Source organism: Branchiostoma lanceolatum, chromosome 14, assembly GCF_035083965.1.
Source record: "Branchiostoma lanceolatum isolate klBraLanc5 chromosome 14, klBraLanc5.hap2, whole genome shotgun sequence".
Lineage (NCBI taxonomy): Eukaryota > Metazoa > Chordata > Leptocardii > Amphioxiformes > Branchiostomatidae > Branchiostoma > Branchiostoma lanceolatum.
Window position 1 is genome coordinate 2,692,233 of NC_089735.1, and position 25,944 is coordinate 2,718,176.

Genomic DNA, 25,944 nt, shown 5'->3' on the forward strand with positions numbered 1-25,944 from the left:
TACCATTAGGAAAGGTCAGGAAATCTGGCCATAAATTATGCTAATGAGGACCTCATTTTCATAATTTATGCATAAACTTGAATTTTCCTTACCGTAAAAGCTATGGATGTCATATTTGAGTTGTAGGTACCTTTAGGAAAGGCGAATACACCTGGCCATGAATTATGCTAATGTGGACCTCATTTGCATAATTTAGGCATAAACTTGTATTTCCCTTACCGTGAAAGCTACGGATGTCATATTTGAGATGTAGGTACCATTAGGAAGGGTTATAAAACCTGGCCATAAATTATGCTAATGAGGGCCTCGTTTGCATAATTTATGCATGTCCCTCACCGTAAAGGCTACGATTGTCATATTTCAGATGTAGGTACCTTTAGGAGAGGTGAACACACCTGGCCATAAATTATGCTAATGGCGACCTCATTTGCATAATTTATGCAGAAACTTCATAATACCCTTACAGCCGATGCTAAGGATGTCATATTTGAGGTGTAGGTCATGGAAGGGGAATATCCTGCATTTTCCCGAAAATGTTGCCATTCTAGTATTGTATTTCCTTTATTACGAGGATCCATTCATGATTTTGAACGTGGCCATATGGGTACACTCCTGGCCGTTCCACCACCGCCCAACTACTGGAATCACCGCCAAGTGACGGTCCATACTCGACAGAGGGGGGCAAGTCGACATGCCATTCCTTGACTTTGCCAAGGCATTCGATTCTATCACTCAAGCTCTTTTGAGACATAAACTAGATACCAATCCTGTACTCATATCGCATATCTGACACTGTTGCACTGTAGGCTGATAGCATAAACGATCTACGGGTCATTGTACATCCAGACCTACAGTAGGAAAGACACATTGTGAAGATGGTAGCCAAGGCAACTTCCATGACTGGCTTCATCCAACGAACTATTGGCTTTAACGCTAATGTTGATGTCTGTAAAGCACTTAACACCACATTGGTTAGAAGTAATGCCCCCCTTTGTGGTCACCACAGTATCTGAAATATACGTCTCCAGCCGAAGAGTGAAATAGAAGAAAAAATGCGTTTATTTGGTATCAAACCTACTTTTAGTTTATGCTAATATATGATGGTGTGAGCTATTGCTGGTGTCGTGACCCACACATAATATACCCGTTCTTTTTACACCTTGGTGGGGTGAGGAACGTCGTGTGAAGTGCTTTTGCCATCGGTAGCGTCAGGGGATTCGAACCCGGGACCACAGGGTTTTGGGCCGAAACCCCTGTCGTTATGCCACACGACCCCACAACGATGAATGTGACATGCTCTTTGTGTGAACCAAATTCTGTAACACAACTCTGCCATAGACACGACATTCTTTTGCCACCAAAATATTTACAACACGCAAACACAACGTTTACTGAGGATGACTCAGCGTTTTGGGCCAATGGACTATACCATGATTTAATTGCATTGTGCCGAGGGGTGGGGGCAAAGTTAACAGTTACTAGGATATCGATGTTAATATTGACAAGAAACCATACACAGAAGTTTTCATGTAAAGCAAGGTTTCAACACTCAACATTGTACAATAAGAAAAAAAGTATGAAGTATAGAACACATAATTTATCAGGCGTTTCTTTGCATCTTTACCAAGAAGTATACATTGAGTACATTGCAATTGTTGATAAGCCAACACAGTATTTTTTTAATCACAGCAATATTTCATCGTAAGTAATATCTATTCTATTCCAAAAGGCTCTTAATCTATCACATGCACACTAATGTTCATAATTGTCTACCTTATTACATATTTCGCAGATTGGGCTGTAGATATTTCCTGACCCATCTCTCATGACGTTGCATCGTTCCATTTTGCGATATTGTAACGGCATTACGAAAGATCTCAGCATAGAATAAAAGACCGTAGCGGACACGGAAATGTTGAAGAAAAAAAAAACATACACAATATGAACGCTGTTAGAGACTTTTCCCCGGCACCCGAAAAAGCCCCCCTCGCACTGTACCCGCGACGCGTTGGCGACATCGCTGCGTCCTAGATTGAATTTGAGTTAGACCTGACTTTACAATGGGAACACCATGCAAAACGTACAAGTATGACTAAAAATACAACAAATCACACAAAGTGTAAGAAGATTATTTTTATCGATGAAATTCGTTTAGCGCGGTGTCAAATCGCTCGGTCGCAGGGAGGTCGCGAAAGCGTCGCGGGTCCGGTGAGAGGGGTCTCGGTCAAAGGTCGCCGTCCATCTGTCCCTTCAGACCCCGTACTGTCCCGCCGGGCGCTCGAGCCATTTGGCGATGCGCGGGTTGGCCTTGACCGTGGCGTACACCTTGGCCAGTTTGGGGTAGTTCTGCAGAGTTCCCGGCTTGTAGGCCTCGATGTAAGACGCTATGTTATAAAACACCAGGTCGCACCAGAGCAACTGGAAAGAATACAGAAATGTTTTGCGTGTGTTTGAACTTGTACATGTATGTATACATGTAGCTTAGTCTTTCTATACATCTTTCTTACTGGTAGTAGCTTCAACTATACATGTACATTTATGTATACCGCATTTTAGAATTTCGAAAAAGTGATCATGTGAGTTCTTTCATGTTTGCCGTTTCAAACATTGTACTTACACTGTTCCCGACTAGATGTCCAACAGAGCCGCTATTTCTCTCACACTTGCCGAGTTTCTCTGCGATCAGCTGATCCACTTCCTTTGCTAAATCCTCCTAGAACGAAATATATTATGTAACTATTCAGTCTATGCCCTGGTTTGCCAACTAAAGTTTTCAAACTCACGGTAGAGTTATGCAAACAACGAAGTAAACAAACAAAACGCAAGAAAGCACCCTCTCTGACTTTATTTGGATTGCAACAACACCATGTCTACAACGCGGGGTACCAGACAACAATACCTACCTGGTAACGTACACATCACATTACAAAACGTTTTCTTTAACGTTACAACACTAAAAGTTGTGCAATAGCTGGTAACGTCACAATCTAGAAGATAAAGTACCTTCGCTTTCTCATCAGTGGTGAATGCCAGCAGAGTAGGGATTTTCGCCGCCAGCGGTTCGTGAATCTCGTCCACAAAGGCGTCGGCCAGAGCCCGTTCCAGATTGTTTTTACCGTCCAGTCCTGTAGAGGTATATGAAATATTCCAGCGGACAGCTTACCATTGAGTTGCTTGGGTCATTTCAGGCAACATTGGAACGCGTTCGAACATGCAATATTCGATCGAACTTTGTGATGTGTTCGTTGTTATTGACGAATAGACGCGTAACATTGGAAGGAGTTCGAACATGCAAAATTTACATTCGATCGAACTTTCGGCTCGTGTGATGTGTTCAAATGTTGACGGAAATGACGTGATGTATGCAGGTTTTTGTTCATATGATTCATATGTAACGTTAGCTATGCGCAAATTGCTTACGTCACGCTCAAGTAAGGCCACGTGATATAACGGGGTCAGTCATCATGAAGAGGACCAGACATAAGTACGAAATTTTGCTGAGTCACTTATCCGTGTTGCCCGTAGCCAAGTAATGCCACAGTCCCATTTCCAATCCGGGCCCGGCCGGGCTGTTTGCGTAAACTAAAATTTTAAAAAGGCATATCAAGATGATACACAATATATGGTTATGAGCATTTTTTACGTTTTCTGTATTCTATTGTCTTTAATATCATATTTTTTGTTCCCACAGGCCGGGCCCCGGATTCGCAAATGACATCGTAGCATTAGCAAACCTGTTTATGTGAATAAGTTCAAGACAAAAAACCTGTTTCAACACCTGCTTGTGAAGTGATCAAACCTCGTGAAAACACTCACCTGTCTCCTTGGCAACGAAGCGAGCTATCGACATGCTCTGGCTGAGCGTTTTTCCGTCCACCTCGAGCATGGGAAGCCCACCCATTGGTGTGGCTGAAATAGGAAGTGTGGAACGAATCACGCAGAATATCATGTCTATTCTAGGAGTTTATGTCTTACGTCAGTGGGAATATCTCGTCCCAGTATGTATTGGTTTGCCTACATATAACCAGGGCTGCCAAACTAGCCAGCGGCTCACTACAGCCTGGCCGGCTAGACTGACCCCGTAGTTGGCGCGATACCCCGGTGCCCGAACTTTACCGGCCCCACTATCCCGCACGCCATCACTATCCGCTTGCCCTGGCCACAACAGAAGGCTAACTGGTGACCGGGAAAACAGTTGGGACACACGTCAACTCGGGTATCATCGCTTGGGATGTAATAACATAGTCAGTATCTAGGCCATTATTCAGTCACACAGAGCCACTATACACCAGGGAACTAGTTGACTGGTAGTGGAGTGATTCAAATTTTGATACATTCGCAGAGAATAAAGCACCATTTTTGAAGATTTGGTATGACCTGTTTTTGATTTAGCCCCCCCCCCTCCGAACTTGATTCACGAATGCAAGACGAACGCTCTACCCCCACAGACCAGTCTTGTATCGTGACTTACTCGGTTTGATAGGCGGCCACTGCTCGAACGATAGCCTGACATCCTCGTACTCCACGCCGGCGGCGGCAAAAATAAGCCTGGTGGGTTCGCCACGAGATCTGACGTCAAAGTAAGTCAGCTTGTACTTGGGAGCCATCCTGGAGTCTTTGCAGTGCGTTCTTGTAGGGCTGGTAGCGGAGAAGCAATAAGACAAACTAACAGGGCCTGAATGCAGAACTAGAATGGGCGGTCCCTATCTTCGACAGGTGTAAATATGCTCGGCCAGCTTGGACAGTTGTTTGGAGAGGACATACCATCAAAGAGGGTCCGGGCATGACACAGCTTAAACAGTCGCATGTGTAGCCAGTGATAACAGGTGTCAGTGGAGACTTCTTATTAAAAAGAACTTATTATTTATCTTCTTAGATTAAAAAATTAATTATCAACAAAAAAGATGGCTTTCTGTGATCAGGGCCTTTCATTGGGGTTGATATTCATCCCTTATTTCCAATGGACTGTTCCATCACAGAAGAATTGCCCAGGTCTTTGTGGAAGAACGCTGCTTTCTATGCACAGGTCAACACATTGTCTGTGGTGGCACTGTCGCTATGCCTATGGTATCGTTTGTATTGGGTAGTTAAGAGACACAAAAAAGGCGTAACTCGATCGCATGTTCTTTCAATCCACCTCGTCTACATAGCTTGATAGAAAGCACTGACACCTTGTCCGTAGTGACACTGTCGCTATGACAATGGTATCTTTTGTATTGGGGGTATTTAAGAGACAAATATTGGGTATTTGTGAGACACAAAGAAGGCGTAACTAGCATGTTCTTTCAATCCACCTCGTCTACATAATTTGAGAGAAAACATTGACACCCTGTCCGTAGCGACCGCTATGCCAATGGTATCTTTTGTATTGGGTATTTCAGAGATACAAAAAGGCGTAACTCGTCTAGTGTTCTTTCAAACCACCATGTCAAGAGGGTTTGAATGAAAACATTGTCTCTTTAAAATCTAGTCTGTCGTAACCTATGATTCTACTTTTCTTGTTTCAACTTGCGATGCATGGATAGCCTCTACCCAGGCTCCATAGGCCGCTAGAAAAATAGTAGAAATTCGCCAAATAGACATACTAAATGAGTTAGCTGCCCAAGTAGTACAGCTTTGCCCTCAGGTATCTAACTCATCTGGTATGTTATCTGTCTATTTGGCGAATTTTTACCATTTTTCGCGAGAACTATGGAACTGGTAGAGGCTAACGCATGGGGGCACATGTCCTTTAAATTTGACGAAGAAAAGAGTAACATAGGATTCCTTGAAGTTATAACCGCTACCACCCCCACGCGTTAACGGTATGAAAATAAGTCGGAAGATCGATCATCTTGTCACTACAATAAGCGATCTTTGTGAGCTTTAAAGTGCAAGGTTTTCTGACGTATTTTTGCAAACCACTAGAAGGAAATTGCATACGAGAGCTAGTTTTTTTTTTTTTTACTGACAGCTGACTTCTGAAATGTGACGGATTATAAGACTGTCGGATAAAGGTAAACGGATCTTATATCATTCGTTCATTTATCCACTCATTTTCCTCTTTCCTTCATACAATCTCTGACTCAAAATCCATAGCCATAACCCCACTGAGAGAAAATGGCTTAAACGAAAGCATGCGAGGGTATAAAAACTACTCCGTTCTCACTGTGAAATGGAAGAAAATAGCATTTATTCTGTATCAAAAGGATGCCATGCCTGGTTTATGTCAGGATTTTAGTACAAGTTGCCCAAAATGGCAGTGATTGTTAAGCAGATAGAGGGTCCGGCATGTCTACACGTTTATTTGGCATTTTGTAGGTTTTTCAAGTTCTAGTGTCCACGTTTTAGCCCAAACAAAGTGGAAGGCGAAGAAACATTGGGCGATTCCAAAAACGTATAAAATGACTCCAAAACACGTGTGAAAGAAGCCGGACCCTACATCTGCCTGGAAATGAAAACGACAGCTCCAACTGTCCTCTGTGACATGATATCTTCCAGCATCCCTTCAGACCCCGTACTGGTACTGCCCCGCCGGGCGCTCGGCGACCCATTTGGCGATGCGTGGGTTGGCCTTGACCGTGGCGTACACCTTGGCCAGTTTGGGGTAGTTCTGCAGGGTTCCCGGCTTGTAGACCTCGATGTAATACGCTATGTTATAAAACACCAGGTCGCACCAGAGCAACTGGAACGAATACAGACATGGTAACAATCCTGTTGCGTGTGCTTGAACGTTTATAGCTTAGTTGACATCTTTCTTACTGGTACTAGCTTCAACTATAACGTTACATGTAACGTTACATTTATGTATACTGCATTGAAGAATTTCGAAAAAGTAATCATATTTGTATTTTCAAACATTGTACTTACACTGTTCCCGACTAGATATCCATTAGAGCCGCTCAGTTTCTCACATTTGCCGAGTTTCTCTTCGATCAGCTGATCCACTTCCTTCGCTTTCTCCTCCTAGAACAAAATATATGTAGCCATTCAGTCTATGCCAAGGTTTGCCAACTGAAGCTTTCAAACGGTAGAGATTGCAACAACACCATGTCTACAACGCGGGGCACCAGACAACAATATCTACCTGGTAATTGCAAAACGTTTTCTATAACGGTGCAACACTAAAAGCTGCGCAATAGCTGGTAACGTCACAAGCTAGAAATATAAGGTACCTTCTCTTTCTCATCAGTGGTGAATCCCAGCAGAACAGGGAGTTTCGCCGCCAGCGGTTCCTCCAACTCGTCCACAAAGGCGTCAGCCTGGGCCTTCTCCAGTTTGTTTTTACCGTCCAGTCCTGTAGAAGTGGATGAAATATATTTCCGCGGACAGCTTGAGTTGTTTGCGTCATTTCAGTCAACATTGGAACGCGTTCGAACATGCAACATTCGATCGAACTTTCGGCCCGTGTGATGTGTTCGACTATTGATGGAACAACGCGTTCGAACATGCAAAATTTACATTCGATCGAACTTTCGGCCCGTGTGATGTGTTCGAATAGTGATGGAAATGACGTGATGTAAGCAAGTTGTTCAAGTTATTCATTATGCAGCTACTGCACAAATTGCTTGCGTCCGGCCGGGCTGTTTGCGTAAACTAAAATTTAAAAAGGGCATATTGAGAAAATCCACGATATATGTTTATGTGTATTCTTTTTCGTTTTGTGTCTTTTGTTGTCTTTTATATCATATTTTTTGTTCCCACAAGCTGCCCGGCCGGGCCCGGATTGGTAAATCAGATCGTAGCATTAGCAAACATGTGGATGTGAATAAGTTCAAAAAAAACAAAAAACATGTTTCAACATCTGTTTTGTGAAGTAATCAAATCTCGTGAACGCACTCACCCGTCTCCCTGGCAACGAAGCGAGCTATCGACATGCTCTGGCTGAGAGTGACTCCGTCCACCTCGAGAATGGGGAGATTGCCCATAGGTGTGGCTGAAACAGGAAGTTGCAGCATGAGCATGTAACTTTTCACAAAGAATATCATGTCCAATCTAGGAGTTTATGTATTAATTCTGTTGGCTGTGAAATCCTATCTATCGGTACCCGCCCTGTGTACCATCAAAAGATCGTTTGGCATAGAGAAACTTTAAAAATCGCGGCCCTCTCGACCGAAACCTCATGCTTGGCGAATTGCCAGAGCTGCCTCATCAGCCTGTGGCTACTTCTACAGAAGGCTAATTTAAACTGGTGACCGGGAAAACAGTTGGGACACACGTCAACTCGGGAATTCTTTGGAATAGAAGGTCGCTTGGGATGTAATAACATAGTCAGTATCTAGGCCATTATTCAGTCACACAGAGCCAATAGACAGCAGGGAACTAGTTGACTGGTAGTGGAGTGCGTTCAAATTCATGAATAACTCATTCGCAGAGAATAAAGCACCATTTTTGAAGATTTGGTATGCATAACCTATTCTTGATTTAGCCCCCCCCCCCTCCGACCTTGATGCACGAATGCAAGACGAACGCTGTACCCCCATAGACCAGTCTTGTATCATGACTTACTCGGTTTGATAGGCGGCCACTCCTCAAACGTCAGCCTGACATCCTCGTACTCCACTCCGGCGGCGGCAAAAATCAGCCTGGTGGGTTCGCCGCGAGACCTGACGTCAAAGTAAGTCAGCTTGTACTTTGGAGCCATCCTGAAGCCAAGCAGCGCGTTCTTACGTATACAGTGTGAACGGAGAAACAACGGGGCAAACTAACGTGGCCTGAGTGCAGAGCTAGAATGGGCGGTCTCTATCTTCGACAGGTGTAAATATGCTTGGGCAGTTGTTTGAAAAGGACATACCATCAAAGAGGGTAAGACACAGCTACAAACTGTTGCATGTGTAGCCAGTGATAACAGGTGCAGTGGAGACTTCTTACTCAATTGAATCACTAACTATTGAAAAACATAAGCCTTGGGATTGTTTTCTGTGATCAGGGCTATCTATTTGGGTTAATAATTATCCACAATTTCCAATGGACTATTCCGTCGCAGAAAAATTTCCTAAGTCTTTGTGGAAGAACGCGGCCTACTATGCAAACATTAACACATTATCTGCAGTAACACTGTCGCTATGCCTATGGTATCTTTTGTGTTGGGTATTTGAGAGACACAAACAAGGCGTAACTCGCATGTTCTTTCAAACTACCTTGTCTACATAGTTTGAGAGAAAACATTGACACATTGTCTGTGGGACGTGGCGCTGTCGCTATGCCAATGGTCTCTTGTATTTATGAGACACAAAAAAGGCGTAACTCGTCTAGTGTTCTTTCAAATCACCACGCATAGATGGTTTGAGGGAAAACATTGACCCTTTGTGTTTTGGCCTGTCGTGACTTTCTACTCTACTTTTCTTGTGTCAACTTATGATGCATGGGGTTAGATTTGACGGAGAAAAGAGTAACGCAGGATTCATCGAAATCCTGACCGCTATCGCCCTGACACGCAGTGAGTGACGGTATGAAAACAAGCCGGAAGATTGATTCACTTGTCACTGCAAGATGCGATCTTTGTGAGCTGAAAAATACAAGGTTAAATGTCGTATTTTTGCAAAGCACTAGAACGATTTTGCATACGAGAGCTAGATTTTCACTGACAAATGACTTCTGAAATCCGTGATGGACTAAAACGCAGACAGATAAAGGTTAACGGACATACATCAATTTCGTTTATTCATCTACTCAATTTTCTTCTTTCCTTGATACAATCTCTGACTCAAAATCTATAGCCATATACCCACTGGGAGAAAATGGTTTGAACGGAAGTTCGTGGGAGTGTACAAACCACTTCGTTCTGTGAAATTGAAGAAAATAGCATTTATTCTGTATCAAAAGGACGCCAGGCCTGGTTTATTTCATGATTTTAGTACAAGTTGCCCGAAATGGCAGTAATCTTTAAGCAGATGGGGGGTCGGGCTTGTCTACACGTTTATTTGGCATTTTGTAGTTTTTTCCAGTTCTAGTTGTCCACGTTTTGGCCTAAAATGAAAGGCGAAGAAACGTTGGGCGATTCCAAATACGTACAAAATCACTCCAAAACACGTGTGAAACAGGCCAGATCCTGCATCTGAGTGATGAAAACGACATCTCCAGCTGCCCTCTGTGACATCATCTAACATTCTCCAGCATCCCTTCAGATGTCGATTTTCCCGGTCGGGCGCTCGGCGTTCCATTTGGCGATGCGTGGGTTGGCCTTGACCGTGGCGTACACCTTAGCCAGTTTGGGGTAGTTCTGCAGAGTTCCCGGCTTGTAGATCTCCTCAATGGTCTGCGCTATATTATACAACACCAGGTCGCACCAGAGCAGCTGGAAAGAATACAGAAATGGTATAATTCTTCACCACTACTAAAGGCATACACACCCCCCAGAAGCGGGTGTTATTTGTAAGAGATTACATCTTAATGAACACAAAATCAAACAGGAATTGAGTGGTGCCCCTTCATGAAGACCATGGGGTATGATGCATGATGGGAATCATTCTTTCAGTATTGGTTTCTACGGGATAATTGCTGAAGTTTGTTTTCAAGATCAAGTTTTCGGTCAACGCAATAAAAGAATCAAGTTGGAAAGGTTGGAGATTGATGATCAAATATTCACACAAACGCTACAAACATTTTTTTTCAGCATCGGACCTAGATCTCCAAAGAGTCTCCAATTTTTGTGAGGGTCTTTTTTATGGGTTTCAATGGGATGATTGACAAAGACCCAAAGTAAGTGGAAAATACAGTTACTAAGGCTATAAGTTGACAAACAAGTTTCCAGAAATACATCGCAAAGGCAATTTTCCAGCTCAACCCAAGGTTTTTTAAGAGCCGCCAAGTTGAAGTTTGTCCAATGGTTGTTCGCGATATAACATGTTGCACCTGGCTGTAATTGATCTGAAGGGTACTCCGAGGGTTATCAGAATATTGATACTCTATAGTGCAACTGCTGCAGAGTCCAGAATACTATTAGCCATACCGGAACACTCTCCTCTGGTCTTGTGTTCATTTGCGTGTGCTAGGTCGATATCTTTTTCACTGGTAGAAGCTGCAGATGTACATGTATACCATATTGCAAAATATCGAAAAAAGTGTAAGAAATTCAAACAAGTCTTAAAGGAGCTTTCATTTCCCATGTGACCGTTCTGACAAGATTTTAAACAGTAAATCACCCGGCCACACACCTAATCACACTCACTCACTCACCCATTCACTCATTTTCCTTGTACTTACACTGTTCCCTACTAGATGTCCATCAGCGCCGCTCAGTTTCTCACACTTGCCGAGTTTCTCTTCGATCAGCTGATCCACTTCCTTCGCTTTCTCCTCCTAAGATAGGACATATGAACGCGTAGTAAGTCAGTCAATGTCCTGGTTCGGTGGTAACAAAGTAGAAGAAAAGCACCTTCTTTGACTTTATTTGATGGCAACTGAACAAAACAATATATACAGCATGTAACACTAGGCAACAATACCTGGTATGATCGTGCATTACAAATTATAACTTTTCAATACAACACGAAATGTAACAATAGATACAAGCTAATAATGTTAGATGCAAGTCAACGTTAACAAAAATAAAGATACAAAATACCTTCTCTTTCTCATCAGTGGTGAATATCAACAGAACACCGAGTTTCGGCACCAATCCCTGTAACTCGTCGACAAAGGCGTCGGCCTGGGCCCGCTCCAGTTTGGTTTTACCGTCCATACCTAAAGCAGTAGACCACACAGATGCATTCATACTCCTATGGATTGCTTGCGACATTTCTGCGAACATTCGAACGCGTTCGAACATGCAAGACTCACGCTCGATCGAACGCGTTCGAACATGCTAGATTTACTTTCGATCCAGTGCCTTCGAACATGCTCGATTTACGTTCGATCGAATAGACTTTGAACCTACTAGATTTAAGTTCGATCGAACCTCCGGATACGTTCGAATGATGACGGACATTATAACATACGTCCCTCCTGTGACGCATGTAAGTTGCTGTAATTGCAGATACATTGCTTACGTCATGCTTCAGTATGGTCACGTGATGTGAGATACCGAGGTCAGTCAATCCGAAGAGGACCGGAGAACAGCATGAAAATTTGCCGAGTCATGGCTGCAAACAGTTCGTTAACCATAGGCCCGCCCGTAGCCAAGTAAGCAGACATTTTTCAACAGATGTAATCAAATTCAAACCTCATAAACACACTCACCCGTCTCCCTGGCAACGAAGCGAGCTATCGACATGCTCTGGCTGAGTGTGACTCCGTCCACCTCGAGAATGGGAAGATTACCCATAGGAGTGTCTGAAAAGGACGTGATCTCATGAGCATGTATCACAAGGAATATTATGTCTAATCTAACTACTGAATCTCTTGGCTTTGGATATTCAATATCATTTGGCTGTGAAGGACATACATCCGAAGGGCGGTTATACCATGTACCAGCGATATAGATACAGACACTCTACCTATAGACCATTTCACTGGTCTTGTATCATGACTCACTCGGCTTAAGAGCCTGCCACTCCGGCGGTAGCACCCTCACATCCTCGTACTCCACTCCGGCGGCGGCGAACAGCAGCCTGGTGGGTTCCGCGCGAGCTCGGACGTTGAAGTAAGTCAGCTTGTACTTAGGAGCCATCCTGGATACTTTGCGGCGCGTTGTTGCAGCGGGAACGGAGAAACAAATGACAGCGTCTAGATGCCGAACTAGAATGAGCGGTCCCTATCTTCGACAGGTGTAAATATGCTCGGCGGTTGTTTAAAGGGGACATACCATCAAAGAGGGTAAGACACGGCTACAAACAGTTGCATGTGCAGCGAGCGATAACAGATGTATGTGGAGACTGTGTAGTCGTAAATAAAACACTAATTGATGAAGAAAAAGTGATGCCGAAAAATTAGGATTTTTTTCTTTGTGATTTTGACATTTGTTTACGACTGATATTGTCCTCTGTTTTCAATGGATCATCCTGTCCCGGGAGAATGTTATCGACAGAAAAGTCAACACCTTGCCTGTCACGGTGACACTGTTGCTATGGCGTCTTTTGAATAGTATTTGACAGGCACACATAAGGTGTAACTTGCCTGTTCTTTCAAATCCAATCACCTCGTCTCGATGGCTTGAGGGAAAACACTGTCATTGATTAACCCTTCGCATTCTGGTCTGTCGTGACGTTTGACTCTATTTTTCTTGTGTCAACTTATGATGCATGGGGTTAAATTTGGCGAAGAAAAGAGTAACGTAGGATTCATTGAAATTCTGACCGTTATCGCCCTGACACGCAGTGAGTGACGGTATGAAAACAAGCCTGAAGATTGATGCACTTGTCACTACAATATGCAATCTTTCTGAGCTTTAAATTTTTTTCGTCGTATTTTTGCAAACCACTAGAACGAATTTGCATACCAGAGCTATTTTTTTTAATGACTGCTGACTTCTGAAATTTGACGGATTATAAGACTGTCGAATAAAGGTTAACGGACGTTACATCATTCGTTCATTCATCCACTCACTCATTTTCTTCCTTCCTTCATACAATCTCTGACTCAAAATCCACAGCCATATACCCACTAAGGGAAAATGGTTTAAACGAAAGGACGTGGGTGTGTTCAAAATGACTCCGTTCTTTGAAATGGAGGAAAATAGCATTTATTACCTTCGGCGAGGTTATATTTTCAGTTACACCAGCTATGGGGTGAGCCGTATGTATGTCAAGAGCATAACTCGAGAAACCTTTGATGGATCTTCGTGATTTTTGGTAGGTGAGGATATTTCTACAATGGGTTTCTTACTGTACGACCTGACTTCGGGGACACTATGCCCCAGCCCGGGTTGGGATGCAGGTCATGTAAACAGGTGGCCCTACAGAAGTAGATCATGTAAACATTTATCAACACACTAGACACATATACTAGTCCTGTACCACCAAATGATTTTTAAAGTCGTAGATAAATGCACTTTCCATAATAAGCCTTGATTCTTTGGTAATGTGTTCGTGGAACTCTAGTTCTGTATCAATTGGACGCCAGGCCTGGTTTTATGTCATGATTTTAGTACAAGTTGCCCGAAATGGCAGTAATCTTTAAGCAGATGGGGGGTCGGGCTTGTCTACATGTTTATTTGGCATTTTGTGTTTTTTTCCAGTTCAAGTTGTCCACGTTTTGGCCTAAAATGAAAGGCGAAGAAACGTTGGGCCATTCAAATACGTACAAAATCACTCCAAAACACGTGCGAAAGAAGCCGGATCCTACACCTGAGGGATGAAAACAACATCTCCAACTGCCCTCGGTGACATCGTCTAACATACTCCAGCATCCCTTCAGATGTTGAATTGCCCGGTCGGGCGCTCGGCGACCCATTTGGCGATGCGTGGGTTGGCCTTGACCGTGGCGTACACCTTGGCCAGTTTGGGGTAGTTCTGCAGGGTTCCCGGCTTGTAGACCTCCTCGATGTTATACGCTATGTTATACAACACCAGGTCGCACCAGAGCAGCTGGAAAGAATACAGAAATGGCATTATTCTTCACCACTACTAAAGGCATACATACACCCCAGAAGCGGGTGTTATTTGTAAGAGATTACATCTTAATGAACACAAAATCAAACAGAAATTGAGTGGTGCCCTTCATGAAGACCCATGGGATATGATGCATGATGGGAATCATCCTCTCAGTATTGGTTTCTATGGGATAATTGCTGAAGTTTGTTTTCAAGATCAAGTTTTCGGTCAACGCAATAAAAGAATCAAGTTGGAAAGGTTGGAGATTGATGATCAAATATTCACACAAACGCTACAAACATTATTTTAAACATCGGACCTAGATTTCCCGAGAGCCTCCAATTTTTGTGAGGGTCTTTTTTTAAAGGAACCCAAAATTTACCCTGGACAAGTCATAAAGGGAGCTCCTACTGTGAGCTGGCCAGCAGCTTGAGGGCTGGATTGATTCCTCATAACCACATAAATTCATAAAAGGATTAGATGTCTGCCAGCCTGGGACAATAGCAGGGACAGATTACCATAATAACTGTCAGAGAATTCAACCTTTTTCTGTACTGGTTTTTCTATGATCAGTATCAAACAGTACAGTATCTGACTAGTTTTTAAACAGTAAATCAACCCGCCACACACCTAATCACCCTCACTCACTCACTCACTCACTCACTCACTCACTCACTCACTCTCCCATTCACTCATTTTCCTTGTACTTACACTGTTCCCTACTAGATGCCCATCAGAGCCGCTCAGTTTCTCACACTTGCCGAATTTCTCTGCAATCAGCTGATCCACTTCCTTCGCTTTCTCCTCCTAAGATAGGATATATGAACGCGTAGTAAGTCAGTCAATGTCCTGGTTCGGTGGTAACAAAGTAGAAGAAAATCACCTTCTTTGACTTCATTTGGCTGGTAACTGAACAAAACAATATATACAGCATGTAACACTAGGCAACAATACCTGGTATGATCGTGCATTACAAATTCTAACTTTTCAATACAGCACGAAATGTAACAATAGATACAAGCTAATAATGTTAACGTTAGATGCAAGTCAACGTTAAAAAAAAGAAAGATACAAAATACCTTCTCTTTCTCATCAGTGGTGAATACCAACAGAACAGCGAGTTTCGGCACCAATCCTTCTATCTCGTCGACAAAGGCGTCGGCCTGGGCCCGCTCCAGTTTGGTTTTACCGTCCATACCTACAGGAGTAGACCACAGAGATACATTCATGCTCCTGTGGATTGCTTGCCATTCAGGAGGACGCCGTACGACATTTCTGCGAACATTCGAACGCGTTCGAACATGCAAGATTCACGCTCGATCGAACGCGAGTCAATTAACGCCGGTCACAGGGGCTATCAGGTTACCGGAGGCGCCCGCGGGCTCCCGCGAGCCGTTGCCGGAGAGCCTGTGAATCTGTCAATTGTCATAGATAGTTTCAAAACGATCCTCTCGTTCAAATAAAATAGAATTTCTGTTGCGTATGCCCAAAATGTCAGCGTTTAGATTCCTGTAGAAAAATTCGGGTGACTTCAGCCTGGAGCCTGATGAATCCCACATTTGGAACGGAAAATCAAAACCATAAAACTGATTTTAATTGGCTCCAAAATTTACTGAAAATCCTTTATTTTTGCAGTTTAGAGAACGTAACCGTACAATACAACTTATTGTCTTAGGATTTTTTATATTTCGAACTGAAAATATTCTTAAGATCGGGAAAAGGCCAAAAATTGCATGTGTTTACTTTTCAAGAACCATATTTCAACAGTGTCTGCATTTTCGAAAAATCGCTAAGACAGAAACCTTGGGAAAACCGTTGGCTTCATTTTAAGCCGTCAATGAGGTAAATTGGACGCTTTTTGGTGTCGATCTAAATCATATCATAGCTTCTTTAACGTTGACTAACCACAGCAAAATGTCAGCAAAGATGTATTGCCCAGAAAATGGTTTGTATTTGTGAAAAAGACGGTTTTTGTTCTGATGTGAGGCACCCGGGGAGAAAGGGCCATGCTAGCGCAGATTTTCAGTGAATATTTGCATATGACCTCAGGTGACACCGAATCGAATACGCGTTCTGTTCGACTGGACGTCAATCATGTCTGATCGAACGTGATAGAACATAACTCGAATTCGAAAAAAGTCTGGGACTTTTGAGGCCTAATTTGACCACCGTGATATATTCCATGTCACCGAGAGGGTTTTTAGATAATATTGCTAATAAGTTTGAACAATTTTAGATATAAGACTATTTCAGTCAAAATTCTTCTAAATTGTTCAAACAATTAAGACTGAAAGTTTGAACATGATTGAACTTAGCTACATATTTTGGAAATATTTTGATCTTTATTTAGAACAATTTTCAAACATCTATGTGATTGTTTCACTGTTGGAACATGTTCCTACAATTTGTATCATTTTTCAAATGGTAGATTTGGGTTATAGCCCCCATAAAAGTAGGTGTTAATTGTACTCTATTGTCTGCCTCTGTATGTTTTTAGATTTCATGTCTGGACCTTTGCATTGAGGTGTCTATGCATGGCACCAAGGCCTAATCCCCTATAATTTCGATGTGTGAATTGCCCTGTTTCCAACCCACTGGCCCAGTTACACAATGTTTTCATAATGTTGGAACATGTAGGAACAAATGATGAATCTATGTTGCAACAGTTTCAAAAATTATACAAATAACATGTGCAATGTTAGACATTTGTCTAACATGTTTGAACACAGCAGAAATTTGGAACATCAACTAAATGTTGGAAATTGTTCTAAACAGTTACTTATCTCCCTTAGATTGTTACAAAAGTTTTGCAAATGTTAGAACAAAAGGCGACAAACACCCACAAGGTAATGTGGAATTGACTCTACTTTCGATCCAATGCGTTCGAACATGCTCGATCTACGTTCGATCGAATAGACTTTGAACCTACTAGATTTACGTTCGATCGAACCTCCGGATACGTTCAAATGTTAACGGACATTATAACATACGTCCCTCCTGTGACACATGGAAGTTGCTGTAATTGCAGATACATTGCTTACGACATGCTTCAGTAAGGTCACGTGATGTGAGATACCAAGGTCAGTCAATCCGAAGAGGACCGGAGAACAGCATGAAAATTTGCCGAGTCATGGCTGCAAACAGATCGTCAACCATAGACCCGCCCGTAGCCAAGTAAGCACACATTTTTCAACAGATGTAATCAAATTCAAACCTCATGAGCACACTCACCCGTCTCCCTGGCAACGAAGCGAGCTATTGACATGCTCTGACTGAGTGTGACTCCGTCCACCTCGAGAATGGGAAGAAACCCCATAGGAGTGTCTGAAAAGGAAGTGATCTCATGAGCATGTATCACAAGGACTATTATGTCTAATCTAACTACTGAATCTCTTGGCTTTTAATATTTGGCTGTGAAGGACATACATCCGAAGGGCGGTTTTACCATGTACCAGAGATATAGATACTCTACCTATAGACCATTTCACTGGTATTGTACCATGACTCACTCGGTTTGAGAGCCGGCCACTCCTCCCGCAGCACCCTCACATCCTCGTACTCCACCCCGGCGGCGGCGAACAGCAGCCTGGTGGGTTCCGCGCGAGCTCGGACGTTGAAGTAAGTCAGCTTGTACTTAGGAGCCATCCTGGAGCCTGTTTAGCGGGTTGTTGCAGCGGGAACGGAGAAACAACTAACAGCGTCTAAATGCCGAACTTGAATGAGCGGACCCTACCTTCGACAGGTGCAAATATGCTCGGCGGTTGTTTAAAGGGGACATACCATCAAAGAGGGTAAGGCACGGCTACAAACAGTTGCATGTGCAGCGAGTGATAACAGATGTATGTGGAGACCGTGTAGTCTTAGATAAAACACTAATTGATGAAGAAAAAGTGATGCCGAAAAATTATGATATTTTTTTCTCGGTGATTTTGACATTTGTTTGAGAATGATATTGTCCCCTGTTTTCAAAGTTCATCGCGTCCGAGGAGAATGACTCAGGTATTTCGGCAAGGTCAACACCTTGCCTGTCACGTTGACACAGTTGCTATGGCGTCTTTTGAATAGTATTTGACATGCACACATAAGGTGTAACTTGCCTGTTCTTTCAAATCCAATCACCTCGTCTCGATGGCTTGAGGGAAAACACTGTCATTGATAAACCCTTCGCATGCTGGACTGTCGTGACGTTTGACTCTACTTTTCTTGTGTCAACCTACTTGTGGACTCCGTCAAAGTGGCCGTGCCACACTCTGTTGTTCGGGCAACGCGAACAGTTTGGGAATATTTAACACGTGTATGGTTCGTTCAAAGTCCGCCTCACTACCTACACTGGCTTCTACACAATGCACTTCTCAATGTAAATCCGTTGAAGGGGGCAGGTAGCACTAGTATTTAACGATCTGTGTAACCTAACCGCTTTGATATGGGCATGATAATATTGTCTTGTCAAACGTAACGTGAAGAGTGTTCTCGTGCATGCAGGGATCCGGAGAGTAAATGTTTACATTAGACAAAAGCAAGTCACTCATTCACTCGTTAAATCACTCACTTACTCACTTAGTAGTCATCCCCCTATAGTATATAAAGCTAAGCAAATTTGCCGAATGCACTGTGGATGGTCAAACTAATTAAGATCATGATACGTCCTTTTCTTTGTCCGACGGAGATTTTCATCGAACGTAAACCGGCCGTGCGAATCGTACAGACTATGACTCCTCGCTTAAAAGTTCAACTGGGTTTGTAGAAGTCATTCTGTATCAAAGTTGAACTGAAATTTCCAACACAAAAAATTGGAACCATCCAAATTTTCAACTGATCAACTCCAGTCTTTGTCAAGGGATGAGCGATTCGCTGCTTCTGTGACGTCACGTTGTACAGATAGGCCCGTGACAGAGACGGAGGGCGCCATACACCTTTTGCAAATTATGATCCACTGCTCATCGAGTTACGTGTCCTATCTGCATAACATGACAAAGACTAGAGTTGATCAATCAAAATTTGGTCCAATTTCTTGTGTTGGATTTTGCAGTTTGACTTTGATGCAGAACTATGACTCTACTGCCTGGTAGCTTGTAGTCTGGGGTTGGTGACAAAGGCAAGGTCTGCGGACTAAAGTTGACTCAGCTACTACAGACATACAGAAAACATTGAATATACTTAGAGAGAGAACACCTCAATTAGCTAATTACAAATGATAACTAAGCATCATAGTCATATGAACAGATGATGATGTCCACAAGCAAACGTTTTGAAATGTATCTTTTTATTCTGATGAGATTTAGTTGGAAATTCAGTTGGGAAGACCAAGTTGTCAATGTAGTATAGACGGTCATGGTCGTTCATGGAACGAACACTATTCACGAAAGTTTAGAACATCAGCTGCATCAATGAGGTAGAGGTTAGAAATGTTGAAAATACTATATGACTGACTATATCTTTAGCCAATTTCTACAAAATGCTAATTGAAAACGTTCATGCACTCAGCTTCAGGCGATATGGGTACAAAAGAGTTGGAGAAAGTTGGCATCTATCAGTCTGATGTGCTTCTGTGTATGAAAATCTAACTAAACTAGCTCCGTATGTTCTGCTAAAACACCACCCGGTGGGTTTCCATGACATATTGCCACATAACGACACATTTCCTTTGTTTTCTTTTCCAACTAGAAGGGGGTTTCCTTTCGTTTGGCGAGGTACGCTGCGATGCGGGAGTTGAGCTTGACATTTTCATACGACTTGGCCAGCTTGGGGTAGTTCTGCACGGTCCCAGGTTTGAGGTTCTCGACGTTGGAGGCGATGTTGAAGAAAATCAGGTCGCACCAGAGCAGCTATAGGAAGGTAAACACACAGTAAGTTTGATAGTATAGATATGTTTATTACAAGTACATGCCCGGAGGCTAATTGCAAAAACATAATACATGAGTATGATGGTACAGATAAAGAGCTATTAAGGACTAGTTTCTACTACAGTCAACTACTTACTTTTACATTTTAGAATATACATCGATCTACTTATGGTGGGTTTGGCTTCTTCTTTTGAGGCTGTGGGAGACGAATTTACCCACTTCTTCTATAATATGAGGGTTCCTTGATTTTAACAATAGATTGTTTTTTCTGGGTCAGCAATAATGGGAAAGTATCAATATGTTTCAGACACGTTATTAAATAATTGGTTTCTTATATCATCATAAAGTGGACAGCTAGATATGAAACGTTAGTTACACATTCTTGCCAGAAGGCTCATTTCGAGTTACATGTACATAAAGACAAAGCGACTCTTACTCCATGTAGTTAAACTGTTTAATACCTAAAGCTTATTTCAATGTCCTGTGCTGTCCTTGTCAGTAGGGCTAATCCTCAGAAATATTCACTGACTGATTGGCCAGCCCTAGCTGTATGTCTGTCAGAGTCATACCAATAAACAATGTTGACAATACAGATATGCGAATCAAGTGTTTACTCTAGCTATTTCAGATCTAAATTTTTGCACGGGACTTTTGGGGGTTGGACTTTGTATTTGTTAGCAATGGAAGATAATACATCATTTAGAAAATAGTAATAGATGGTCATATTCTGAACAGAATATTTCATTGTGTACCATTTGGCGTAAAACCAAAGTTTGTCTTGTTTACTTACACATGAAGCAAATTGTCTAAAAGTCAAAGGAGGGAGCTAAACGACCACGACAGTCCGGTTTTACGTTGATTAACGTATCATTGCCGTTAACTGTTAGCTGAAAATGAGAACCTTAAAGTCCTTGTTTGTTTGTTTGTTTGTTTGTTTACTTGTGTTTGTGCCTTTATTTAGACGATTCTCTATTCAGCCATAGAGCCGCTTTTCGTAGAGGTCGAGTGAAATGTTCTGATCCATGGTACGTACCCTGTTCCCGACCAGATACCCTGCGGAGCCGCTTAGCTTCTCCAGAATGGTGTATGTCTTCACGATCAACTCTTCAACTTCCTTCTGCTTCTCCGCCTGGAATCAGTCATACACGGGGGTCTAGTTACTGCACAATCTTGGAATGATCTTTATTCAACATACCACTTTGCAGACTTGTAAGAAAAAATTCTGAATTTTGTGGGTATTAGCATATATTCACACCTTCCGTGAGAGGTACAAGAAGGTTTTGTTGTAAAAACAAGTGAGTGCTTGTTTAAACCTCATAACGATCATTTAAGATATGTAGATTCTTAAAAATTATGCTATAACTCTTGGTATGTCGATGGACTACTATGGACGGGCTTCAATTTCATGTTTCATGATAAGATCAATTAATTAATCAATCGCTCACTCATTCATTCATTCATTCATTCATTCATTTTCTTACTCATCCACAAACGCACTTACTCACTCTCGGTCATGCATCAAATGAATATTTTACGTATCATTTATTCACCCAGTTATCCACTAACGCACTCATTCATTCATTCATGAATTCACTCATCAACTATGCATACACACACACACACACACACACACACACACTTATTCATTTACTCACTCACTCACTCACTCACTCACTCACTCACCCACTCATTCTATCACTCGGTTGAGCTCGCTGATGCCCAATGCCAACCGTACCCAATGTACAAACTGATCTAAGAGAGGAGAGACGTCTGCTCTTAAGAGGGTCTTTTCATAATCATTAGCAAGTCAAACTATGTACCTTCACAGCCTCGTCCTTTTCGAAGAACAGGCCGGCCATCTTCGGCAGAAGCTCACTTATTTCGTCCACGAACATATCAGCCTGCGCCTGTTCCAGGTTCGACTTGCCCGCCAGTCCTGTGATGAGCGGACAAAGGTAGTTAGAAACTAGGGGGCCCAAACCCACACCACGTTTTCATTACACCACAAGCTATCTGCCGCCAAAAAATCAAGACCATAGCACGTCCAGGTCAAGAGATACAAAAATTTAATTTCTGCTGCAGTACCAAGGTCACATACCAGGGGGCCCAAAATTGACCTTGAATTTCGGCTTTATAACACCTATCCACATACCAAATATTATCGTAATTCATCCAGAGGTTCTTGAGTTTTGCTGACTACAGTGGTCCGAAAAAAAAACAGACAAACAAACAGACAGACACACAGACACACCCAAAACTATATCTCCATTTTTCATGGAGATAACTAGAATGGCCATCATTTGCTCCTGAGCAAATACAGCATATTTCACTCACTCCTCATGCAATAATAGACGTTTTGTAATGATCTAAGCCACATTTGTTTGAATGTGTCGTTCATTGCGCGTGTGGTCCTGCAACATGACCTCAGGTAAATTTGGTCGTTTGGTTAAAAAAAAATGGTTGAGTCGATTTGAAGACTTGGTAGGAGGAGGAGAAGAAGAAGAAGAACACGAACAAAAGCAACATATTTCACTCTACCCATACCTCTGGTATGTTGAGTGAAATGTAAATATATTTGCCTAATAGATTAGGAGACTTATCTTGTGGAGAAAACATGCCATTGAGTTTGTCAAAGTAAAATAGATCTATGTCCTTCTATATGCAGAACAGATTACACGTATGTACATGTTGGGAAAAGAAAATGTAATGCTCCCCACTTTCCATCATGATTCATGTGAACAATGGACCCGCCCTAGGCTGAGCACCATCCTCCGTAGCACGTAGTAAAAACACGGGTACACGCAGGCTAAGACTCCGTGGTTAGGAAGCGATTTTTTTTGAGCCAGTGGTTTTACTACAGAGGATGGTACCCGGGCTAGACCCACCCACCATGAATAAGCAAACATTCCGGGGCTAACACACACCTAATCATGAGCAAGGAAGGCTTTAATATCAAACCTAATTTGGGAAATAACGATGACTCAGCAACTATTCTATGTACAGACAACCTCAACGCTTACGAATAAAGCTTATAAGTTCGTTCTATTTTATTGCTGTCACAATTTCTGACTTCCTGAATTCTGCACCTAGTGCCCTAGGTTTTACTACTCAGGCTAAACCCACCCACCATGAATGAGCAAACATTCCGGGGTTAACACACCTAATCCTGAGGTGATCAGATAAGGCTTATCCAACCTAATTGGGAAAATAACGATGACTCAGCAACTATTCTCTATACAGACGTACTCAGCGCTTATGAATGAAGCTTATAAGTGCATTCTGTGCCATTGCTGTTACAATGCCCAGGTAAACTTTGGGAAGAAAAACATTGACGAGTCTCTGACTTCCTGTATTCTGCGCCTAGTAGTAGTACCTTTCTTCGGGTCATTTCCGAGTCACTCCGGTATGCATGACCTACACAGGTCAGCTAAACGCTTGATATCTTTAGTGTGTGTGGGAAGGCAATCCGTAAATGTGCTTAAAACGTAGCACCCCCCCCCCCCCCCTGTGATGTAACCAGGTTTTGTTCATACGATCCATTATGGAGCAACACAACCATTGATTACGTCTCGCTTTGTTCATTAAGGTAACGTGATAGTAACTGGGTCAGTCATCATGAAGAGGACCAGGGACCAGTACGAAAATTCGCTGAGTCATTTATCCTGCCCCTGTTGTCCTGCCCTGGGCGTAGACAAACCTGTATTTGTTAAGTAATCAAACCGGCACGAAAAACGATATTTACGGATACTTAAACTATGCATAATGTTGACGTATTTTTCATCTTTACGCATCTGTACGTCTCTTATACGACTGCATAAAGATCGTCGTGACGTGGTCTTTCCGTGGACGCAGATATATCCGTATTTGTATTTCAGCTGCTTCAAATTGCCGTAAATACTTGTGTACACACTCATCCGTCTCCCTGGCAACAAAACTATTTTGTCCCCCCCCCCCCTTTCACATTGTCTGTGATAAACTCAAAGACAAAGAAAAAGATAAAGAAATAAGAGAAAGGGTGTGTTACGTGTATGAAGCATGAATATGTAGCAGGTACTTACCGACATCTCGGGCCGCGAAGCGAGCTATCGCCAAGCTCTGACAGAGAGTAACGCCGTCAACCTCAAGTAGGGGCAGCCCTCCCATGGGGGTCGCTGAAATAGGTTTCGAAAATTATCAAAATGATGTTCCCTGACAGAGCAAGGGCGATGACTTTCGACGGTTTAGTTTTATTTTATAGCTAACTTATACCTGGTTTGAAATAAATCAGTTAGCTTGAGTTCAGCGTTACGTTAACTGGCATTGTATTGGTATCGAAATGAAATATTTCAAAAATAAACATTTATTTTTAATTCCATGCCATAGTAACTGAAGCTTTTGATACACAACCGCAAGGAACTGCGGTACGAGACCACCATATGTTTAGTACTAGTACTTGACCCCGAGTCAAGGCTCTTGACTGTTAAGTCGAGGTCACACTCGCCTTGCAATATTTTCAATAACTTTGTCGTCCAATTTTCTTCGAAACTGTGACAGAATTGACTGTCTACCAGAATCTACGAAAAAAAATTCGGTCGCAAGACAGCTGAACTGTTAACGACACACCCATTGCCAGCCTACGAATGTCCCCAATCTGGTCTCATACCTGTATATTTACCGTACGACATATGTAATAATAAACAAGTCACGGTCAGGTCACATACTTCGTACGATCATCGCACGATATAAACTGACGACGTTATTGGGATAATCTTGCATACTGTATGTCCTGCAAAGTCCAGCTGTCTAATGTTACAGAAAAGTTTGTGCTAGTAATAATTCTCTGCCGGTTGGGTCGATCACAGCCTATTAAGAAATTCTACATCAAAATCGTTCGAAGACCTACACCTAATGTGAACGCCCGTAAGCAGCACTAGCTTCAAAACTAACGTTAACAGCACTTCTGTGTCGTCTGTGCAGCTTTCTCGCCCGTTCACAAGCGCCCTAACTTGAGCAAACACCATTCACGCCTTTACTTACTCGGCTTTATCGCCGGCCATTCCTCGAAGGTGAGCCTGTTGTCTTCAAACTCCACACCGGCGGCCGCAAAGATCAGTCTGGTCGGCTCACCGCGTCCTCGTGCGTCGAAATATGTCAGCTTGTACTTAGGGGCCATTGTGGAGTCTTCAGAACTATGAGGAGAGGGAAACAAACTGTGCTAGCAGGGTCTGAGACAGAATGAGCGTGTCCCACCTGGGCTCGTATAAATAGTGCCGGGGAGTGACACAGCACTTCTTTTCAATGGACGTCACGCACTGTTTGATGGGGAGGTATCATCACCCATGCAAAACAAGACAAACATTTAAATGCCTGAACTTTGATACTAGAACGGGCCCTTGTTGTGCTTATGGGGCCGGCAGAGCCTCGAGTTAAACTTTAATAGGACGAGAAAAAGGAGATATTTGTGCCTTTTTAAGGGAACTGTCAACCTGAAGACTGCCTTGAGCGAAGCGGCATGCATTGAAGCATACTGTTTAGAATTCCGGTTTGGTCACCTACGGGTGTTTACACTGGTGCTATGGAGAGAACAAACGCGGAGGAACCACGGGCCGAGCTTTTGTTAGTCAACCCGTTAAGGCCACCTTTTCTCCACCGGCTGGCGACCAAAATTGGAG

General features: G+C 42.7%; 4 protein-coding genes across 6 annotated transcripts; all 4 read right to left on the minus strand.

Annotated features, from left to right (window-relative positions):
* Window positions 1-1,266: 1,266 nt before the first annotated feature.
* LOC136448508 (glutathione S-transferase 1-like) lies at window positions 1,267-4,735 on the minus strand. The gene is made up of 5 exons (XM_066448096.1): window positions 4,472-4,735; window positions 3,817-3,909; window positions 3,004-3,125; window positions 2,618-2,713; window positions 1,267-2,418 (listed from the first exon to the last, which is right to left on the minus strand). Exons 1-5 carry the CDS (start codon window positions 4,605-4,607, stop codon window positions 2,251-2,253), a joined length of 615 nt encoding a protein of 204 aa, XP_066304193.1. The 5' UTR covers window positions 4,608-4,735; the 3' UTR covers window positions 1,267-2,250.
* A 1,415-nt stretch (window positions 4,736-6,150) lies between these two features.
* Window positions 6,151-9,496, minus strand: LOC136448505 (glutathione S-transferase 1-like). The gene is made up of 5 exons (XM_066448088.1): window positions 8,488-9,496; window positions 7,823-7,915; window positions 7,155-7,276; window positions 6,850-6,945; window positions 6,151-6,664 (listed from the first exon to the last, which is right to left on the minus strand). The coding sequence occupies exons 1-5, from the start codon at window positions 8,621-8,623 to the stop codon at window positions 6,488-6,490; spliced, it is 624 nt and encodes a 207-aa protein (XP_066304185.1). The 5' UTR covers window positions 8,624-9,496; the 3' UTR covers window positions 6,151-6,487.
* Window positions 9,497-9,615: 119 nt separating this feature from the next.
* LOC136448507 (hematopoietic prostaglandin D synthase-like) lies at window positions 9,616-18,231 on the minus strand. 3 transcript variants are annotated; one of them, XM_066448095.1, is made up of 5 exons: window positions 17,960-18,231; window positions 12,160-12,252; window positions 11,546-11,664; window positions 11,185-11,280; window positions 9,616-10,276 (listed from the first exon to the last, which is right to left on the minus strand). In XM_066448095.1, exons 1-5 carry the CDS (start codon window positions 18,093-18,095, stop codon window positions 10,103-10,105), a joined length of 618 nt encoding a protein of 205 aa, XP_066304192.1. In that variant the 5' UTR covers window positions 18,096-18,231; the 3' UTR covers window positions 9,616-10,102. The 3 variants fall into 3 exon arrangements, with proteins under 3 accessions (XP_066304192.1, XP_066304191.1, XP_066304190.1); XM_066448094.1 differs by lacking the exon at window positions 17,960-18,231 and adding an exon at window positions 12,454-12,709; XM_066448093.1 differs by lacking the exons at window positions 9,616-10,276; window positions 11,185-11,280; window positions 11,546-11,664; window positions 12,160-12,252 and adding exons at window positions 13,585-14,444; window positions 15,162-15,257; window positions 15,530-15,648; window positions 17,682-17,774 and having other exon boundaries at window positions 17,960-18,205.
* A 1,465-nt stretch (window positions 18,232-19,696) lies between these two features.
* On the minus strand, window positions 19,697-25,559 carry LOC136448511 (glutathione S-transferase 1-like). Its single transcript, XM_066448099.1, has 5 exons — window positions 25,310-25,559; window positions 24,352-24,444; window positions 22,114-22,229; window positions 21,327-21,422; window positions 19,697-20,275 (listed from the first exon to the last, which is right to left on the minus strand). The coding sequence occupies exons 1-5, from the start codon at window positions 25,443-25,445 to the stop codon at window positions 20,111-20,113; spliced, it is 606 nt and encodes a 201-aa protein (XP_066304196.1). The 5' UTR covers window positions 25,446-25,559; the 3' UTR covers window positions 19,697-20,110.
* Between the last annotated feature and the right edge of the window lie 385 nt (window positions 25,560-25,944).